General features: G+C 49.5%; 1 protein-coding gene across 8 annotated transcripts in view; it reads right to left on the reverse strand.

The window, feature by feature from the left end:
- Positions 1 to 1,534: 1,534 nt before the first annotated feature.
- Positions 1,535 to 17,574, reverse strand: part of ODF2 (outer dense fiber of sperm tails 2) — a 30,020-nt gene continuing 13,980 nt past the window's right edge. For 5 of the 8 annotated variants that reach the window (XM_068972278.1, XM_068972277.1, XM_068972276.1 and 2 more), the window contains 13 exons: positions 16,381 to 16,452; positions 15,270 to 15,341; positions 15,020 to 15,136; positions 14,217 to 14,402; positions 13,592 to 13,701; positions 11,790 to 11,925; positions 9,381 to 9,491; positions 9,119 to 9,223; positions 8,041 to 8,199; positions 6,603 to 6,703; positions 4,791 to 4,953; positions 4,241 to 4,366; positions 1,535 to 3,839 (listed from right to left, as the gene is read on the reverse strand). In XM_068972278.1, the coding sequence (XP_068828379.1) occupies positions 3,651 to 3,839; positions 4,241 to 4,366; positions 4,791 to 4,953; positions 6,603 to 6,703; positions 8,041 to 8,199; positions 9,119 to 9,223; positions 9,381 to 9,491; positions 11,790 to 11,925; positions 13,592 to 13,701; positions 14,217 to 14,402; positions 15,020 to 15,136; positions 15,270 to 15,341; positions 16,381 to 16,452 (1,647 nt within the window). In that variant the 3' untranslated portion in view covers positions 1,535 to 3,650. Of the gene's footprint in view, positions 3,840 to 4,240; positions 4,367 to 4,790; positions 4,954 to 6,602; positions 6,704 to 7,977; positions 8,200 to 9,118; positions 9,224 to 9,380; positions 9,492 to 11,789; positions 11,926 to 13,591; positions 13,702 to 14,216; positions 14,403 to 15,019; positions 15,137 to 15,269; positions 15,342 to 16,380; positions 16,453 to 17,574 lie in introns of those variants that run through there. The other 3 variants (XM_068972281.1, XM_068972284.1, XM_068972283.1) reach the window with 2 other exon arrangements.

Raw genomic sequence — 17,574 nt, forward strand, 5'->3', positions numbered from 1 at the left:
ACGCGGCCCCGCCTCTCGCATCAAGCCCGCCTACCCATGCGCCTGCGTACAGGACTTGGCCTGTGGCTCCTGCTTCCTGCCAGGGCTTTAGACCTGGGGGCTTCCGCTGGATGGGCCTTATAGGTTACAAAAAAGTGAATAGGTTTGATGAGGTTGTCAAGTTGGAATCCTACAGTACCAGTGAGACTCTAAGATGAGGCAGCTCCTGTGGAAGACAGTCTGGCAGGTCCAGGGGTTGACTGTGCCCTTCCACTGCCAGGGAGGCTTGGGTTCCATCCCAAGTCAGGGCATTAAGCTTCTGCATGCCATCCAACCATCTCATCCTCTCTTGCCCCGTTCTCCTCCTGCCCTCAATGTTTCCCAGCAACAGGGTCCTTTCCAATGAGTTGGCTCTTCACACCAGTTGGCCAAAGTATTGGAGCTTCAGTTTCAGCCATCAGTCTTTCCAAGGAATATTCAGGGTTGATTTCCTTTAGGACTAACTGGGTTGATCTCCTTGCAGTCCAAGGGACTCTCAAGAGTCTTCTCCAACACCACAGTTCAAAAGCATCAACTCATCAGCGCTCAGCTTTCTTTATAGTCCAACTCTCACATCCATACATGACTACTGGAAAAACCATAGTTTTGATTAGATGGACCTTTGTCAGCAAAGTGATGTCTCTGCTTTTTAATACACTGTCTAGGTTGGTCATAGCTTTTCTTCCAATGAGCAAGCATTTTTTAATTTCATGGCTGCAGTCACAGTCCTCAGTGATTATGGAGCCCAAGAAAATAAAACCTGTCACTGTTTGAACATTTTCCCCATCTATTTGCCATCAACTGATAGGACTGGATGCCATGATCTTAGTTTTTTCAATGTTGAATTCTAAGACAGCTTTTTTACTCTCCTCTTACACCTTCATCAAGAGACTCTTTAGTTCCTCTTCAATTTCTGCCATGAGGGTGGTGTCATCTGCATATCTGAGACTGTTGATATTTCTCCTGGCTATCTTGATTCCAGCTTGTGAACTACCCAGCCTGGCATTTAGCATGATATACTCTGTGTAGAAGTTAAATAAGCAGAGTGACAATATACAGCCTAGATGTACTTCTTTCCCAATTTTGAACGAGTCTGTTGTTCCATGTCCAGTTCTGTTACATCTTGCTGTGCATACAGGCTTCTCAGGAGAAGTTCCATTTGGGTGTGATGAAAATGTTGGAGAATTAGACAAAGGTGGGGGTCACACAACTTTGAATATATTAAAAACTACTGAATTATACACTTTATTTTTTTTCTACTTAATATGTATTTTATAATAATTTTGTATTGATGTCATGACTGGTATTAATATATGAGAACAAATCGTGTTACATCTCAATTTTTTTTATGAGCACAAAGTCAAAAATATATTTACAAGCTTTCTGAAAGCATATACATTGGCGCTAAACAAGATGATAACATGTAAAATAGTATTTTTAAGTAATTACTTCAGACATCTCAGTATGGAAATGGGAGCATTTTCTTTTATTCTTAACCATGTTTTTATTCTGAGTTAGATCCCAGCAGGTGGAACTGATTGCTCTCTTCCAATGATCTGGGCTCAAAAGACAAATACAGCTGCCGATGTCTTCATTGTATTCACTGATAACGAGACCTTTGCTGGAAGTGTCCATCCTGCTGTCGCTCTTCCAGGGTTGTTACAACAATTGCTACTCTTTAGTTGCTAAGTCATGGCCGACTCTTTTGTGATTCCTTGGACTGTCGTCCTCCAGACTCCTCTGTCCGTGGGATTTCCAGGCAAGAATACTGGAGTGGGTTGCCATTTCCTTCTCCTGAATTATACACTTTAAAAGAGTGAATTAAATCTATCTCAATACATGAAAAGCTCATCATTGCCTGAGGCCAGCTTTAACTAGGACACTAACTTTTGACCCTTTTGCCCATTTCATGGGGTCTCAGTTTGCGGCAGAAAGGAAAAGTCTCGAGTTTGAAGCAATATAAACATTTTTCATTTTCACAAAATCTTTTTTGTAATACAATATTTTACAAAGAAAAACCAAACATTTTAAGGAGAATCCAGCCACGAAACCAAAGAGAGTTCCCACGGCATCATTGCAGATAGCAGAATCCTACACTGAAGGGGTTATCATTAGCTTGATGATAATAATGATGAGTTATACAGAAATGTATGCACATTGGTGTAAGTTTGTCAACTGTCTTTTCTTAGGAAGATCTTTCATACATTGTATGAAAGTTCAAGTCTATGTTAAAGATGTGAAAATAGGCTTGGTTTTGTGGCAATGGTAGCTGGTAGTAGTAATTTCAGGGACCTTCCTTGGCAAAATTAAAAGCTAAGATAAAATTTAAGAACAAAACTAACAAAAACAAATCATTGAAAGCTGTAAACTACAAATGTCTCTAAAACTGGGGGGGGGGGGGGGTGCGGTTCTGGGAGTGCAATCCAGATGCCTGTGTGGCACCATTGCTTTTGGGGACACGGGAATTCTCCAGAAGTTCGGACCTGGGTTAGAGTGGCTGAGAGGGAACCAGACTGGATCACCCAGAGGACAATATCATCTAGAATGGAAAGGTTAGGATTCACCACAGAACACCAAGTGTGTTCTCTTCACTCTGAAGAATACGTTGTTCTTTTAAATAGAGGAACATGTGAGGAGGACAAAAATAGCCCATCATCTTTCAGAAAGCAATTAACATTTAAAAAATAGCAAGACAGACACAGCCCATCTTCCTCCTAACAGCTAAAGCCGTCTGCCCTCACACAGTGAGCAGCACCTTGCCATGTATCTCCTCCGGCCCTTTCACAGGATCGCAAAGCGAAAGCACGCAGAGGAGAAAGCGCCGACCCAGTCAAAATCAAAGAGCCTAATGTTCCATGCGCCACGTCCTGAAAAAACGTTTACTGGCTCTTGTGCAGTGTCTTATTGAATCATTTGTAGAAGAGGGATCGTGTGGGTAAAGGAGACCATCCCATAGAACCTTAAATATTTGATTATAAAAGCTTTTTGTAAAACACACACATTTCAAGAATAAATGCATTCCACAGACACAAACCTACCCAATAAAAAAATCAGTGAGACTGGGATTGTACTTTTACAAGGCGAACTTGTAAAACACAAACCCTCGAGTGTCTGTAGGGAAGTGCATGAGGGCAAGTTGCCTTGAGGAAACTTGGCCACAAGTGGGAGGGGAGCACCTTGGAGAGGACACCGTACCCATGCAAGGAGGAAAGCAGCACGAGAACGCGAGGCGCAGCGAGGACCTCTGCCTAGCAGCTCCTGCTGGCTGGGGTCAGGGAAAACCCGAGAGAGTCATAAAAAAGAAGAGGGCTGGAAAATGTCTGGAGGGAAAGTCCAGGCCAAATATTCTCCTGAGAAACGAATGAGCTAATCACAGTGAGTTAAAACCTGACCCTAACAGTAGTAGCTTTAAGGCCTGTTGGGGTAATTAGAACTTTCCATCAGGTGATGCTATCGGAGAGGAGCAGCTCCATCCCCTGCTGCTCGAGGCACTTTTCTGGAGTTAGTGGCTAAGACAAGATCCTGAACATACTTCATCTCAGAAGAGAGGAAAACCAACAGGCTTTCCAGGTATGGCTTGGCGACACCTCCGTTGCCACGGCATCCATCTGAGCTCCTAGCCCAGCAGCGGCTTAGGTGGGAGGAGACCGGGAGCGGATGGGAGAGCTGGTCAGGTAGGGGGCGTAGGGGCCGTCTCCAAACACATTGGCGTAGGACGACTTGAGGAACTGCACGTAGTTCTGCATGCTGCGGTTGGTGCTCTCCGACTGCTCCAGGCGGTCTTTCAGGTCCTGTAGGCGGCTCTGGTAGCGGCGATCAGCCTGAGAGAAGGAACGGGCAGGGGGCCACGTGTGTGGAACACCCCGAACAGACCAACCCCAGAGGGCAGGGGATGAGGGCTGCTAATGGGTCGCTTTATTTCTGAAAATATTCTTAACCTGGATTGTGGTGATAACTGCACAACTCAGAATGTACCCAAAACCACTGAATTGTACAATCTGAATGAGAGTTTTATGGTAAATGCCGTCTTAACAAAGCTGGTAATAAACAAGGGGAGGGGTCTGGAATATCCTGAAGGGATGGGAAAGTGATGGGAAGAAAATAAAACCAAGTCATATTCATAAAAAGAACAGAACACAGTGCCCTGTGGGCCCCAGGAGGCTCAACTTCAACCCATGCCCTTCTTGTCTGCTACCACCGCCCCACCCCCAGACAGACTCACATCGTCCCGGCTCCGCCGCAGCTGGCTGAGCTCGGTCTTGGTCCTGCTCAGCTGGGTCTCAAGGTCCAGGATTTTGTTCTGGGCTGCTCGCTCCTTGGAGGCTGCATGCTCCTTGGTTTGTTCCACCTGTCCAGAAAGCACAGAGGTGGGGCTGGCTTACCCGACACGGGGACACCTGGTTAAAGAAGAGGCTGGGCCGCTCCCACTGACCGGTCTCACTGTGGAGAATTCTCTGGAGCCTCAGGGCGGGAGCTAGCTACGGAGACAACTTCTGCAAGCCTGCTTCACCTGCCCTTTGCCAATGCTCCATGAGTTACCACCTCAGATGTGGAACACCTGTCTGAGGCCCACTCTGGCAGCAATGACAGAAGCAGCTGTTGAGTCCAGTGCCAAGTCCTTTACAATCACTGCTCATTTGATCTTCATGATGAATCCATGGGGGCAGGTACTACTACGATTTGCCCACTTTTCAGATGCGGAGATAGGCTCAGAGAAGTTAAGCGATGTGCCCAAAGACACAGAGCTGCTTAACAACAGATGCGAGACTGACCTGCCTCCTGGCGTCTTCAATGGCGCTCTCCAACTGCCTCGCCAGGGTCCCACATTCCCGTGTTTTCTCCTCCAGTCGCAGCTGGGACTGATGGATTGCCTCCTCCCTCTTGGCAATCACCTGTAGGAACTCGATATTCTGGGCACTGGTCGCCTCCAGTTTCCTAGGTGAAAGCATTCAGTCAGAGTCTGCTGGTCCCACTACGTGTCCTGTTCCACACGGCGGGGGGCTGCCAGCCACACTGGACCGGGGTTCACATCACACCAAGAATCTCCAGGGAATAACAGGAATAAATCAAAGAAATCTGCTGATCATCATGACAGCAAGGAGCTGTATGGAGAGTGGGAGAAGCGAGCACAGACTGACAGTGGGCTGTGCCACGTACGTATATCATCACATGTAATACGGCAGCTTGCAGCTCAGGAATGTGGGTTCCATTCTGATCTCCACTTTACAAATGAAGCAACTGTGCCACAGAGAGGTGAAGTCATTGGCTCAAGGTCACCACAGCTGGTATGTCTGTCACCAAAACCCACACCCCACCCTCAACTTCTTCATTGCTGCCACCCTCAGCAAAGGGACTTCAGCTGGACCACTTAACATCATTTGTGACCCGCCATGGGGCAGCAGTGACCATCTCGTGTGCACACATGGTCCCCGCTGCACTTCCAGAACACCTTCCAACCTCAGGAGTTCTGTAAGTCCTGCAACTTTCCAGCTGCATCTTTGAGGCCAGCAGAGTAAAGGTGGAACCCAGGGGAGACCACTTGCTTAAAGTCCCTGCTGGCAGGCTGTGTGAGCCATCTGGGCCAATTGCAGCCTCCTGGGATTCCCCAAGTCTTTCATCACTGAAACGAGGGCTCCAGCCCTCATGTTATGGACACTAAAAGCTCTGGAGGAAGACAGTCTAAGTCACAACTTTGCAAGTCACCAGCTATGTGCTCTTGGGCACGTCACCTAACCTCTCCCCAAGCTCAGTTTCCTTGTATTTAAAATGGGGATAATACCAACTCATATATACTATCCTATACAGCATGATTTTGTACACCAGGTAACAGGCTAAGCCCTTTGAGGATTATCTCATGGAAGATACACAACAACTCCAAGAACTGGACTTCTCCCTACCTTGGTCCCTTTCTCAAGATGAGTAAACAGGGTGATGAGGTTCAAAAGGATGAAATGATTTGCTCAGGATCACAATGCAGGTAAGGTGGCCAAGTTGGGATCAACGGCCAGAGATTCTGATTCCAAAATGTGAACTCTTTTCCTGACTGCCTCCAATAGTCCGTAAGTAACAGGGAATAGATCAGAAAGGTCTTGGGAAGGGTGACCAGGAATAAAGAGCAGAATGCGGGGGAGTGTCTCCCACCTCAGCACCTGGCCCTGCTGGTTTGCTTGGATGAAGCATGCCTTTCTGATAGGTGGTGCCTATGGGTGGTCTCATCCTTTTTTTAATTTTTCTTTTTACTTTTTGGCCACACTATGCAGCATGCAGGATCTTAGTTCCCTGAGCAGGGATCAAACCCAGGTTCCCTGCAGTGGAAGCGCGGAGTCTTAACCACTAGACCACCACTGGGTGGTCTGATCTTGATCACAGGGTCATGGAGCATACCCCCTGGCCAGAGACCACCTTCCTCTCTCCCACAATGCTTACCACTGCAGTGCAAACAGCTTTTCCTCTGAGGTCTGCCTAGTACCTTCCAGGGCCTCGAGTCCCTCAAACATTTCTGCACACTGAGCCCAAAGCAGCTAAGTGGCTAAAAAGTCTCAGGTCCTAGGAAGAGGACAGAGATCAGACCAAGTGCCTCTAACCTCTCCAGTTCATCCACCTTCAGACTCAGCTGTTTATTTTCCTTCTGGGAAGCCTGATGTTTCTCTCTCGCCATCTCCAGCTTGTCCCCCTGGTGTTCGATCTAAAATGACAGGAACATAGACCGGTTTACGAAAGAACCTCCAGGTACAGCCCTCCCTTATCCCTGTGACCTGTCATCCACACCCAGGAGAGAGGCACGCTGCCCTCAGCTGGCATCCAAGTCTCAACGCACAACCTGGAGGAGAGAGGAGAGTGGGGACAGGTTAGGCCCGACCCCGAGACCAAAGGCTCTCCCACACTGAGAGAAGCCAGCTTCGATCCTGAATAGCCACGATGACACATTCTAGTTCAGGAGAGGCCAGTCAGTAGGATCTGGGCAGACATAAGAAGGCAGAAGCAGACAGCAGGCCTAACTGGTCCATGCAACCCACTACCGAGCTTTACCAAGGACGTTGGTGGGACTGCTGATGTCATTCTCCTTAACTGGGGACCAGTGCAAGCAAGGCCACAGGAAATCTATCAAGTCCTTCAGACTGGCAGGTTTGAGAAGTCATCCAGAAGACTCAGACATTCAGGCCTGAAAGGCCCTGAGAATACTCAGGTTCAAGAGTAGGCAGGTGATTTAAAGTACTGAGAACATGGGCTTGGAAACCAGACAGAGCCGGCTGGCTTCCAGTCCCTGTTGACAAGCATTATTAATTCAGGAGAGTGTGACCTGTGACCTCAGGAAATGACTTCTCCCCCTCTCTGCCCTCGGCTGCTTTTTGTGAAACAGGGAAAATAAGACCATTCGCAAAGTTCCTGGGAGAATTAAATGAGAGAATGCTGGAACACAGAGCATGTGCTCAAAAAATGGCAGCGACTTCCACTGTTACTGCAAGGACGCAGGTGTAGAGAGGGGCAGGGTCTCACCCAAGGTCACAGTGCAGATGAGAAGCGTACCATTTCTTAGACCTTGCCGGCTTGGTTCCAGGCACCCAAAGGCAGATTGCCTCTGGGAGAAAAGCAGTCCTCTGTCGGGACAGAAGCTCAGGCAAGGGGTCTATTCAGACTAGGGAAAGGCAGCTAAAGCAAGAGAAAGATGGAGACAAAGAAAACCTATGGCTTGGTGTCCGCTGGTGGCATAAGGCTTGAGGACAGCAGCAGAGCATTGAAGGGCAGAGGCCGGCGGAGACTTGGAGCACTCGGGGAGCGGCGAGAGCAGGAGGGCCCGGCAGCTCCTATAACTACAATCACTTTGTGCAAACACAAGGCATTTGGCACACCAGACTTTTATTTCACAGCACTGATGATAGCTCACTCCTTTCAGAAAGCGGCAGCCAAGAAAAAGGAAGTGGTCCTCCCTTGGGGGGGGCGGCGCGGCATACGTGCAGCTCATCTTGGTAAGCGGGCCCCTGCTCGGGCCAGTTCGTGGGACCCTTTCTGCCAGTCCCTTACCCGGCTGCGCAGGTCTGATATGATGGCTGTGAGGTCAATGTTCTTCCGCTCATAGCCCTGCAGCTGGTCCTGGCACTCAGCCAGCTTAGCCTCTGTGATCTTTAGAATATCGGGCAGCTGCTGCAGGTCAGCCAGCTGGGACTGGAACTGCCTCCGCGCCTGGAGTGGGAGAGAGGAGCCCACGGTTGGGAAGGGCCTGGTGGCTGCAGCAGCCAGACAGAATCCTTGGGAGGGTGGGAAGGCCGCCCTCAGGCCCCCGGAAAGGGTCCTGCAAGGCCCACGGGCAGAAGTGCAGCCTCCCGGTAGGCCACTAAAAACATCTTAGCTGTTCCCTGGGGGGACGCATTTGGCCACTTGGTGACTGCAGCTCTTTCACTCATTGAAGAATAATGGCAACCATGCAACAAACTCCAGGACCCAGGCGTTTCTCCCTGAATTCATACAACTTACACAGGTGCTGCTGGCCCCACCTAAGGACTCTGAGGATCAAAGGATCATTTGCCCAAGGTCACTCAGTTAGGAACTGGCAGAGCCAGGATTCAAGTCTAGTGTAACCCCAAAGCTCCTAGGAAGGCAGTCACAATGCTCTGGGTCACAGGGAAAGCTATCACCTATCTGGTCTTCACCCATCCTTGTATTAAGGAGGAGCCTGAGGACTGCAGAGGGGCGGTGATGTGTCCAGGGATAAGCAGCCAGGTACTGGTTGAGCCTGGACTCAGTCTGTCTCCAAGGTCACTATTAAGATGATCCCTTTGCTTCCAGACAGCCAAGCTGTCTCTAGAAGAATAATGCTCTTTTGAGGGGAAGGGGACAGGAGGCAATTTTTTGGTTGGCACAAAATAAAAACTTCACACAGAATGCATGCAACAGATCTATGGATCTGAATCCACCTGAATGTTCCAACCAGGGGAAACTTTTTTTTTTAAGGAAAACCAGGATGAGAAAGAGGAATAACGAGGAAGCAGGAGAGAGAAAGAAGAGATGAGAAGCACATCAGAGAGCGTCAAGGACAGACAGGAGGGACAGACTGCAGGCCCGGGACTGGGGAGGGGAAGAAGGCGAGCACGGGGAGCAATACCGCTTCAATCTCTTTGTTCATCTCATCTTTAAGGATCTTGTTCTCTTTGTCACAGCGTTCCAGCTGGGCAGCCACTTCATCAGCCTCCAGTCTGGTCTTCATCACCTGGGGACCAACAAAGCATTGGGCCATCTTGGGTAGAGCCAAGTTTTGGTAAAAAATAAAAACAAACACCTTTTGTCGGGGAGGCCTCGGGTTGAGCCTCCCTCCATAGCAGGAGGTGCTGCTGCCCTGGCAGGGCTGATGGCACCGGACAGCCTACCTGACTCTTATAGTTGTCAATCATTCCCTCGTAGTTCTTAACTGATGCCTTCAGCTGCTGGACCTCGATGTGCGCCTGGTTGAGCTTGTCTTCCATTGGGGCGAAGCTAGCCTAGAAGGGAACAAGGTTAAGGTTAACCGGCTCGTGGGTAACCAGCAGGAAAGGTCCCGGAGCAGGTGGCCAAACCAAGCCCTGGCTCCTACTCAGAGGGGCTGGCAAAGGGAAACCCCACCTACTCGCCCCTGCCCGCAGGTTTCCTCAGAGAGGCAACAGGGCGGGGCTCCCGATATGACCAACTCAAGTGAAGACAGATGAAAATAAGAGATTCCCGTGTTTTTCTGTTCTTATCACAAAAGCAATGCATTATTGGGAGTTCCTTGGCAGTCCCATGGTTGGGATTCAGCACGTTCACTCCTGGGAGCCAGGATTTGATCCATTTTTAGGAAACTAAGATCCCGAATGCCTCATGGCATGACCAAAACAAGGAAAAAAATGAGAAAAAAGGCAACACAGTATCATTAAAGAAAATGGAGATAAAACTCAGAAAAACAAATCATGATTCCTTAGTATATGGCTATATATTGATGGCTGTGTAGATATTTTATTTTTTCCAATAAGCATGGGATCCTATTATATCCAGTGCTTTGCAACAAACTTGTTAATTAACAAGTATGTTGAGAACTACTTCTCTCATCAATAAATGTTCTATAACCCAATGCTCACCTTAGCAGATGGGACAAAATAGAGTCACGGTATCTCAATAAAATAATAAGCACCCATTTAAAAGAAAGAAAGCAAAAGAAAAAAGAGATATCCATGAAACGTGGTTGAGTGGGAAAATCAAGCTGCAGAATAACAGATGGAAGAATGAGTGTGCATATGTTTGAATATGCAGGTTAATATCACGGTAGAAAAACTGGAATAAATGTACACATACAGTTGAGAGACCTTCGGTTCTGCTATCACATTTCTGTGATGATTTCAACTTTCATATAAGCATATTTCACCTTTGTAATTATGATTACCTCTGTAATTCATGTCTAGGAAAATACACTCCTACAAACATTTTGAAGAGCTACACTGTATTTCACCACACAGACATACTGTCCCTTCAAATACCCCAGTTAACTGTTAGACGTGGGGTTGTCTGTCATTTATCCAACAATTGCACTGCAACAAACGGCACACGAGCGCTCTCCCACCTTTCTAAAATGAAAAAGCTGTACAGTACCAAGTGTTGCTGAGGAGACACGGAGCAGATTCCTCGCACCCCCCTGGTAAGAGCGGAAACCTGTGCAACTGCTCCACTGTTTGGTGACATCTGCCAAAGGTCAGTGTACCACCTACTGACCGAGCACTTCTACTCCAAGGTACAGGAAGCCGTACCGCCCGGACAACCGTCGGCAGCAGAATGGATAAACGTGACATGGTATAATACCTATAATGCCACAATGCGCAGCACAGAGAGAGATGGACCACCACACGCGACGTGGATAACTTCCACAGACAGAACACCGAGGAAGAGCCACAAGGGCCAGGCTCAGAGTTCAAAACTAGGCCAACTCATCTGCAGTGACAGAAGTCAGGAAAACCGTTCCGTTAGCAGGGGGTGTTTGTAACTAGGTGAGGTCACCGGCGTGGCTGGCTTTAAGGTTCCATTAGGGTGACTGGTGGACAAAGTAGGTCTGTTTTGTGTACCTTTCTGCATAGTACTTCCTTAAATCTATCTATCTTAACAAAAATCAGTGAAAAAAAAAAAAAAAAAGACACTATTGCCCAGATCAGTTAAAAAGCAAGATCAAACCTGGCTCTGCAACGTCAAACTCTGTTCGCTGCCTCTCACCACTGGGTTGCTGGAGGGAGTTGAGCGAATGGTTAAAAGCTAGTTACAGCCCCAGAGTCAGACTGAAAGTTCAGATCTGAACTCCCAATACTTCCAAGGGCAGAATCTTGGCAAGAAACTAAAACTCGCTCTAAGTGGTCTCCTTATTCTACAAAGTGGAGTAATTATCACATTATTGGGAGGTTACAGTGAGAGTGAATGCATGTGGATGGTCCAGCAGTGTGCCAGGAGCATCAGTGTTAACTTCAAGGTCAGATCTACCTCACATGCATGGGCTGAATGTCATGTGGGGCACTTCACCCGCCTCACCCCCCGACACAGGACCGCACTTCCTCCCCTAAGGAAACTGCAGCAACAGCATGGCAGACATCCGGTTCGGGTCCTGCAACTCTACAAGGTTTGGTCAGGACTTGAATCAGGTCTCCCCAACTCCAGAGGAAGCCTTCTTAGCCCACTGCTGCCTCCAGGCTCTTGGGAGGCCCCGGCGGTCACTTCTGGGCCCAACCAGGAGTGCCCAGTCGTCTGCTCTCTACCCGAATGTCCCGGGCCCAGCCCTCACGACCCACCTTTAGCCTCTCGTTCTCTAGCTTGAATGCGGAATACTCGGCGGTCTGCCGGTGCAGTCTCTCCACCAGGCTGTCCCGATCTTCCCGCATCTTCTCCTCCAAGGTCTGTTGTTGGTTTACGAGATCTGTCACCCGGCTGGAAGGTCACAAAGCGAAAGCAGACACAGTCAACCCCACGGGCTACGAGCAGCCTTCGTCTTTGTGTGGAGTGGGGCCTGGGGTTCCTTCCCAGGTCACCCATGTCCCTCTCCTTGGCACCCGGGCTGCTCCCAGTCTCCACTGCGAAGAGCAGCTGCCCCCGCATTGGTGCCCGTGGTGTTCCTAGGTAGCCTACTTTCATATAACAGCCTTTAAGGTCTACCCCCCTTCCCTCCCGCCTCCCAGAAGCCTTCTCTGTTCTAATCGTCCCCCAAGGCTAAGACACCGTCTGAAGACAAGGGCCACGGATGCGGTCCCTTCCCAGCTCCCCACAGCAGTTCCTGATCTTTTAGCCCATCAGGAACTGAAGTCAGAACAGAACTCCCAGGCTCAGAGGTCAGGGGTACCCCCAGGCATCCATCTCCCTCACACACACATCACACTGGGGTTCCGTCGCCCCTAGGTGAGGGCAGGTGCCACAGAGCAGTAAAAAGGCACACGGGTCCCCCCCTCCCCTTGCCCTAGCTCCCCTTCCCCCACCCTCAGGCCCTCAGCAGGGGCTCTAATCCAAGAACAGAGACTGAGGCCTCGGAGGAGCCTAAGGGCTCTTGACTAGAGACCCACCACCGCACCTTTGCACAGCATGTGCTCTGAGCATTGAGAAATTATAGTTTGCCATTCAGCAAATGTTTTGCAAGTACTAACTAGGCCCAAGCAAATGCATTCTATTGCTTCACCAGCAAATGCCCGCTCAACTTGAAAAACCCAGTTCAGACATCCCACCTCAGGACATGTCTTCCATGATCCCTTTCATCTGTACCTTAGATCCTTCTGCCTTAACTATCCATTTTCTCCCACTAGAGGGAAAATCCCAAAGGTAGGGCCCTGCATAAGGCCCGGCATTTAGCAAGTTTCCCAGGATATGTTTGCCAAATTGAGTTGAAAACAACCAAAGGTATTCCTCAGGCAAAACATTCCTGACCTAGAGACCAACTTAGCTCCCCTGTGACCCCTTAGCCCAGGGAGTCCAGGTCTCTGTAGCCCTGTCTCCTCCTGCAGTACAGGGTTAACGCCCTGGGGAAGGCAATGCATTTGTTTCTTAACTGCTGTAACCGTAAAGGCCAATACACAGCCTGGCACATAGTAGCTGCTCAATAAACAAATGAATGGACACATGAATTCGGCTGAGCCGGAGAATGGTCACTGTTGATAGTCACCAGTGACGAGGAAGGTGCGTCAGTCACCTTCAACTTGAGGCCACTTTTGCCCCCTACTCCCAGGCCGAACCTCTGACCTACTGACTGGCAGACAAAGAGAAGCTGAGAGAAGACAGGGCAAAGGCAGAAACCAGCTGCGCTGTCCCCCAAGAACTGGAAGGAGGACACCACTGTGGCTGGGCCTGTTTCCCTGCTGTGCAGGTTAGGGCCCCGCTCTGGCCCAGGTTTGAGCAGAGAAGGCCCCTCCATAGCGCCCAGCAGGAAGTAGGACCCTGGGGCAGAGCTGGAACCAGGGCCTACCTCAGGGCCAGTGCAGTGCAGACCTGGACCAGAGGAGACAGACGGCACCCGTGTAGCCCACGCGAGCTGCCTCGGGATGCCTGGCACCAGGCACTGGCTCACCCCCTCCTCCAATCGGCCCCATGCCCTCTCCTCACACAGACATACTCGTTCAGGACAATAATTTCCAGCTCGAGGTCTCCTTTGTCTTTTACAACTTGGTTATAGCGGCTCCTCCATGACTCCAGAGTGGATAAAGCTTCAGCGACATAAAGATCCTGGGAATAGGGGACAGTAGACAGGGTCCGTCGGTCAGGTGTCAGCACTGAGGCCGAGGGAGCCAAGGGTCGTCCCAGGCCATACCCCTCACCCTGATAACGTAAACCCCACTCCTGCAATTCCTTTCTAGAAGCACTGAGACTAAAGCAGGAGCCACATGCTACTTTTCCATTTCCAGCATCACACGCACCGACTGCAAATCCATAACCATCGTTCCCACCCGTGATACTGATGCGGTTAGAACGTCCCACAAACCCTCCACTTGTCTCCAGCCAGCCGCCCTCCCCCATCACCACCCTTTTAGCTGTTTACTCCCTGACTGCCTCTCTCTCCAGCCAGCCACCCGTCCTCCCAGCTCATTCACCCTCTCCACTGCCATCTATTTCTCCATCTGCCCGCCCAGCCACCTTTCTTGAGCTTTTCACCTCCACCTGCCCATCCGCTTCTCATCTATCCACCGCCCCACCCCTCCGTCCCTTCCTCGTCGGCCTGCCCTCCTCAGGGAGGCCGCTACCTTGTCAGCAAGTTGAACGTGCAGCTGCTCAGCATACTCCTCGCTCTTCTCGGCTCTCTCTTTTTGGGCTCGGATGGCTTTCTTCAAGGACTCTTTGTCTCGTTCTCCCTTCTGCTTCAGTTCCTTCAGCTGCTCCATGATGGCCTCCACTTCCGCCTTGTGCTGGTTCCCGCTGCGCTCCAGGTTCTGGGAGACAGGGACAACGGTGGAGGACAGGAAGAGGAGAGAGATGAGAAGTCCGGGGGAGGGGGAGGCGGGGTGGGGGTGCGGCAAAAAGGAGCAATGAGGGAGAGAAATCAGGTCCACTGTGTGGGAGGCGATGCAGACCAGAGATGTGAGGGCCCTGCCCAGCTCCCCACAGTACCTCTCCCATTACGGAACCCACTGGGTCTTCGTGTTAAGATAGAACTCTTCTGGCATCCTTCCTTGAACTCCCAGTACAGTAGTCAGAGATATTCCTCAGTTACTCAGCAGAGGTGTGACCTTAGAGGGTCCCTGGCTCAAAGACGTCAGCTCCCCACCCCCACCCCACCCCATGGGTAGTTAGGAGAACTGGAGGCCTAAGAGATTAAGTGACTGGCTCAGGAGCATGGCACCCAACTGGTCCCTGCTGGGAAGAACACCCAAACCCCTGCTCTTGCCCCTGGCCCAGAGAATCCCTTGCCACTTGCTCAAAGTGCTTTGGCAGCAGTGCCCCCTAAACCTTTGGGAGCAAATCCCGAACGTGAGCGCCTTGGCCAGGCCAAGGCCCCTGGACCGCCAGGCCCCGCCCTCTCCCTTTCCCAGCAGTGCCAAGCAGGTACCTTGATCTGCATACATAGGCGACTGTTCTCCGCCTCTTTGCACCGAAGCTGTGCTTGCAAATGCCCCCGCATGGTCTCCATGGACTTGGAAAGTTCAGATGCTGTCTTTGCTTGAGCCTTTGGAGAGACAGAGAAATTGACAGAGCCAGGATTTGAACCCAGCTCTGCGATTCTAGAGCGCACTCTACCCACGACCTGGGAGAATGCACTCTCCCAGCCCATACGGAGGAGCGACAGTCGGGGATGGTACCTTCTCACATTGTATTTCCTGGAGGAGCTCTTCTACCTCCTTGTCTTTGTCTTGCAGCAGTAATAGCAGGCGCTGGGGAGAACAGACTGTCATGAGCTCCCTGGGAAGAGAGAGGAGGCTCGGCCCAGGGAGGACAAAACTCCTGTGTGCCTGGCCACTGGGCTCAAGTCCCAAAGACACTGGCCCATGTCACAGAGATCTGAGCAGGAAGCACCTAACATCTGTATCACAATTTTTTTATAACAATTTAAAATAATGTTAACTGTGGGAAACACTGACACACACAAAAAACACTAAGGAATGCCCGCAATCTCCCACCCAGAGATAGCCACTGTTAACACAGAGTAAAAAGCCAAATACATATTTCGTTGTATAACCATGGTTACCATAGTGTGATTAACCTTAGTATTTCAATTTACTGATGTATCATAATTTGACAAGACTCTCGAGCTGGGAATGCATGTTTAGGCATTATCACCATGACTGCTGAATCCTAGTGATGTTCAGCCAGGCACCAAGGCCAAACCTTGGGAATCATGGTCTCTATTTCTTTCTCTCTCTCAGAACCTCACAACAGACATTAATGTATCTAATGCTCCAGAAAGTCTTGAAGTTAAACAGCTTGTTGAATGAGCCATTCAGGCTGGTCAGTAGTTTCCCACATTTATTTGGCTATATATCACTCCCCTCCTCTTTTGTTACTTATATCCACTAACACTTGAGGAACTCAAGGTTCCATGGAACAGACTTTGGAACATACTGCCTCGGCAGAGATTCCTTGGGAGAACTGGAATTTGGGGGTCAACAAGTCTACACCGTAATACAAATGAGGAAATGCAGAGAACAAATGGATGGCTTACAAATCCATCACCATCATCACCATCCCTCAGGCTGGCGTCCAACTTGGTGTTTCAAGCTCTCAAGTGAGCAGCTAGACAAGCCCGGTGGAGCAGGAGGGATGGAAATATCTGCTTCATATTTTTTACAGATTTGAAACTAAGACCCCCCCAAAAAAAAAATCAGAGCAAGGCTCCAGCCCTTCTGCAGGCGCTCAGCACCTCTATGCTGCCGCCTATACCCGCTCTGGCAGGTAGGGGGCGCTGTGTCTTACCGCTTTCTCAGAGTCCGCCTCCGCCAGCCGTTTCAATAGTGTCCCTTGTTGCTCCATCAGTCTTTCGGAATCCTTTAAGGGAAGGCAGGAAAAGCCAACTCGTTAACCAATAAACTGAGATGTCTACTTCCTCTGGATCCTATTCCTTTCCTGAAAATTATATTTCTCATGAGGGAAGTAATGAATTATATACTCATCATAAAATACTTAATAAACCCCTCATCCCCACCTCCAAACCCAGCCCTACAGTGGCGAGTTTGGTGACTGTCCTGCCCATCCTTTCTCTCTGCACTTACACAGAGCTACATCTAGAGAACTATCTTTTGGGAGGTGAGGGGTGGAAAGGGATTAATGTGTAATTTTACCAAAATGATACCTACCATACTGTAATTCTGTCTACAACTGGATTTTTAAAAAACATCTTTATTGAGATATAAATTCAGATATAGGTCATCCATTTAAAATGTACAATTCAATCGTTTTTGGTATATTTGGTTAAATGTAACAAACTTTGCCACCATTTTTAAGTGTAAAATTCAGTGGAGTATGGTACATTTACAATGCTGTGTAACCATCACTACCATCCGAAAGAGAAAAGTCAAAGTATTAGTCGATCAGTCGTGGCCGACTCTTCGCGACCCTATGGACTGTAGCCTGCCAGGCTCCTCTGTCCACGGAATTCTACAGGCAAGAATACTGGAGTGGGCATGCCCTCCTCCAGGGGATCTTCCCAACCCAGATATCGAACCCAGATCGCCTACACTGCAGGAGGATTCTTTACTGTCTGAGCCACCAGGGAAGACCCACTACTCTCTAGTTTCAGAGTTTTTTCATCACCTAAAAGGAAACCCGCACCTGTCAAGCACTCAGTCTCCATTTTCTCTTCCTCCCTGCCCCCAGCAACCCCCAATCTGTCCTTTTTGTGTGTAGGGGTGGGGTGGGGTGGCATGCCGCATGACCTGCAGGATCTTAGTTCCCCGACCAGGGACTGAACCCGGACCCCAGCAGTGAAAGTGCCAAGTCCTAACCACTAGAGCACCAGGGAATTCCCCAACCCCTACTCTCCTGTCTCTAAAATGCAGTGGTATTTCTAACCTCTCCCCATAACTTTTGGGCAATAAGGTGGCTCTTGGGTTTTGCAACTATAAATACCAGGTTTTGTAACTGTAAATACTGCAGCAATAAACATGTTGA

The sequence above is a fragment of the Capricornis sumatraensis genome, chromosome 1 (assembly GCF_032405125.1).
Source record: "Capricornis sumatraensis isolate serow.1 chromosome 1, serow.2, whole genome shotgun sequence".
NCBI classification, from domain to species: domain Eukaryota; kingdom Metazoa; phylum Chordata; class Mammalia; order Artiodactyla; family Bovidae; genus Capricornis; species Capricornis sumatraensis.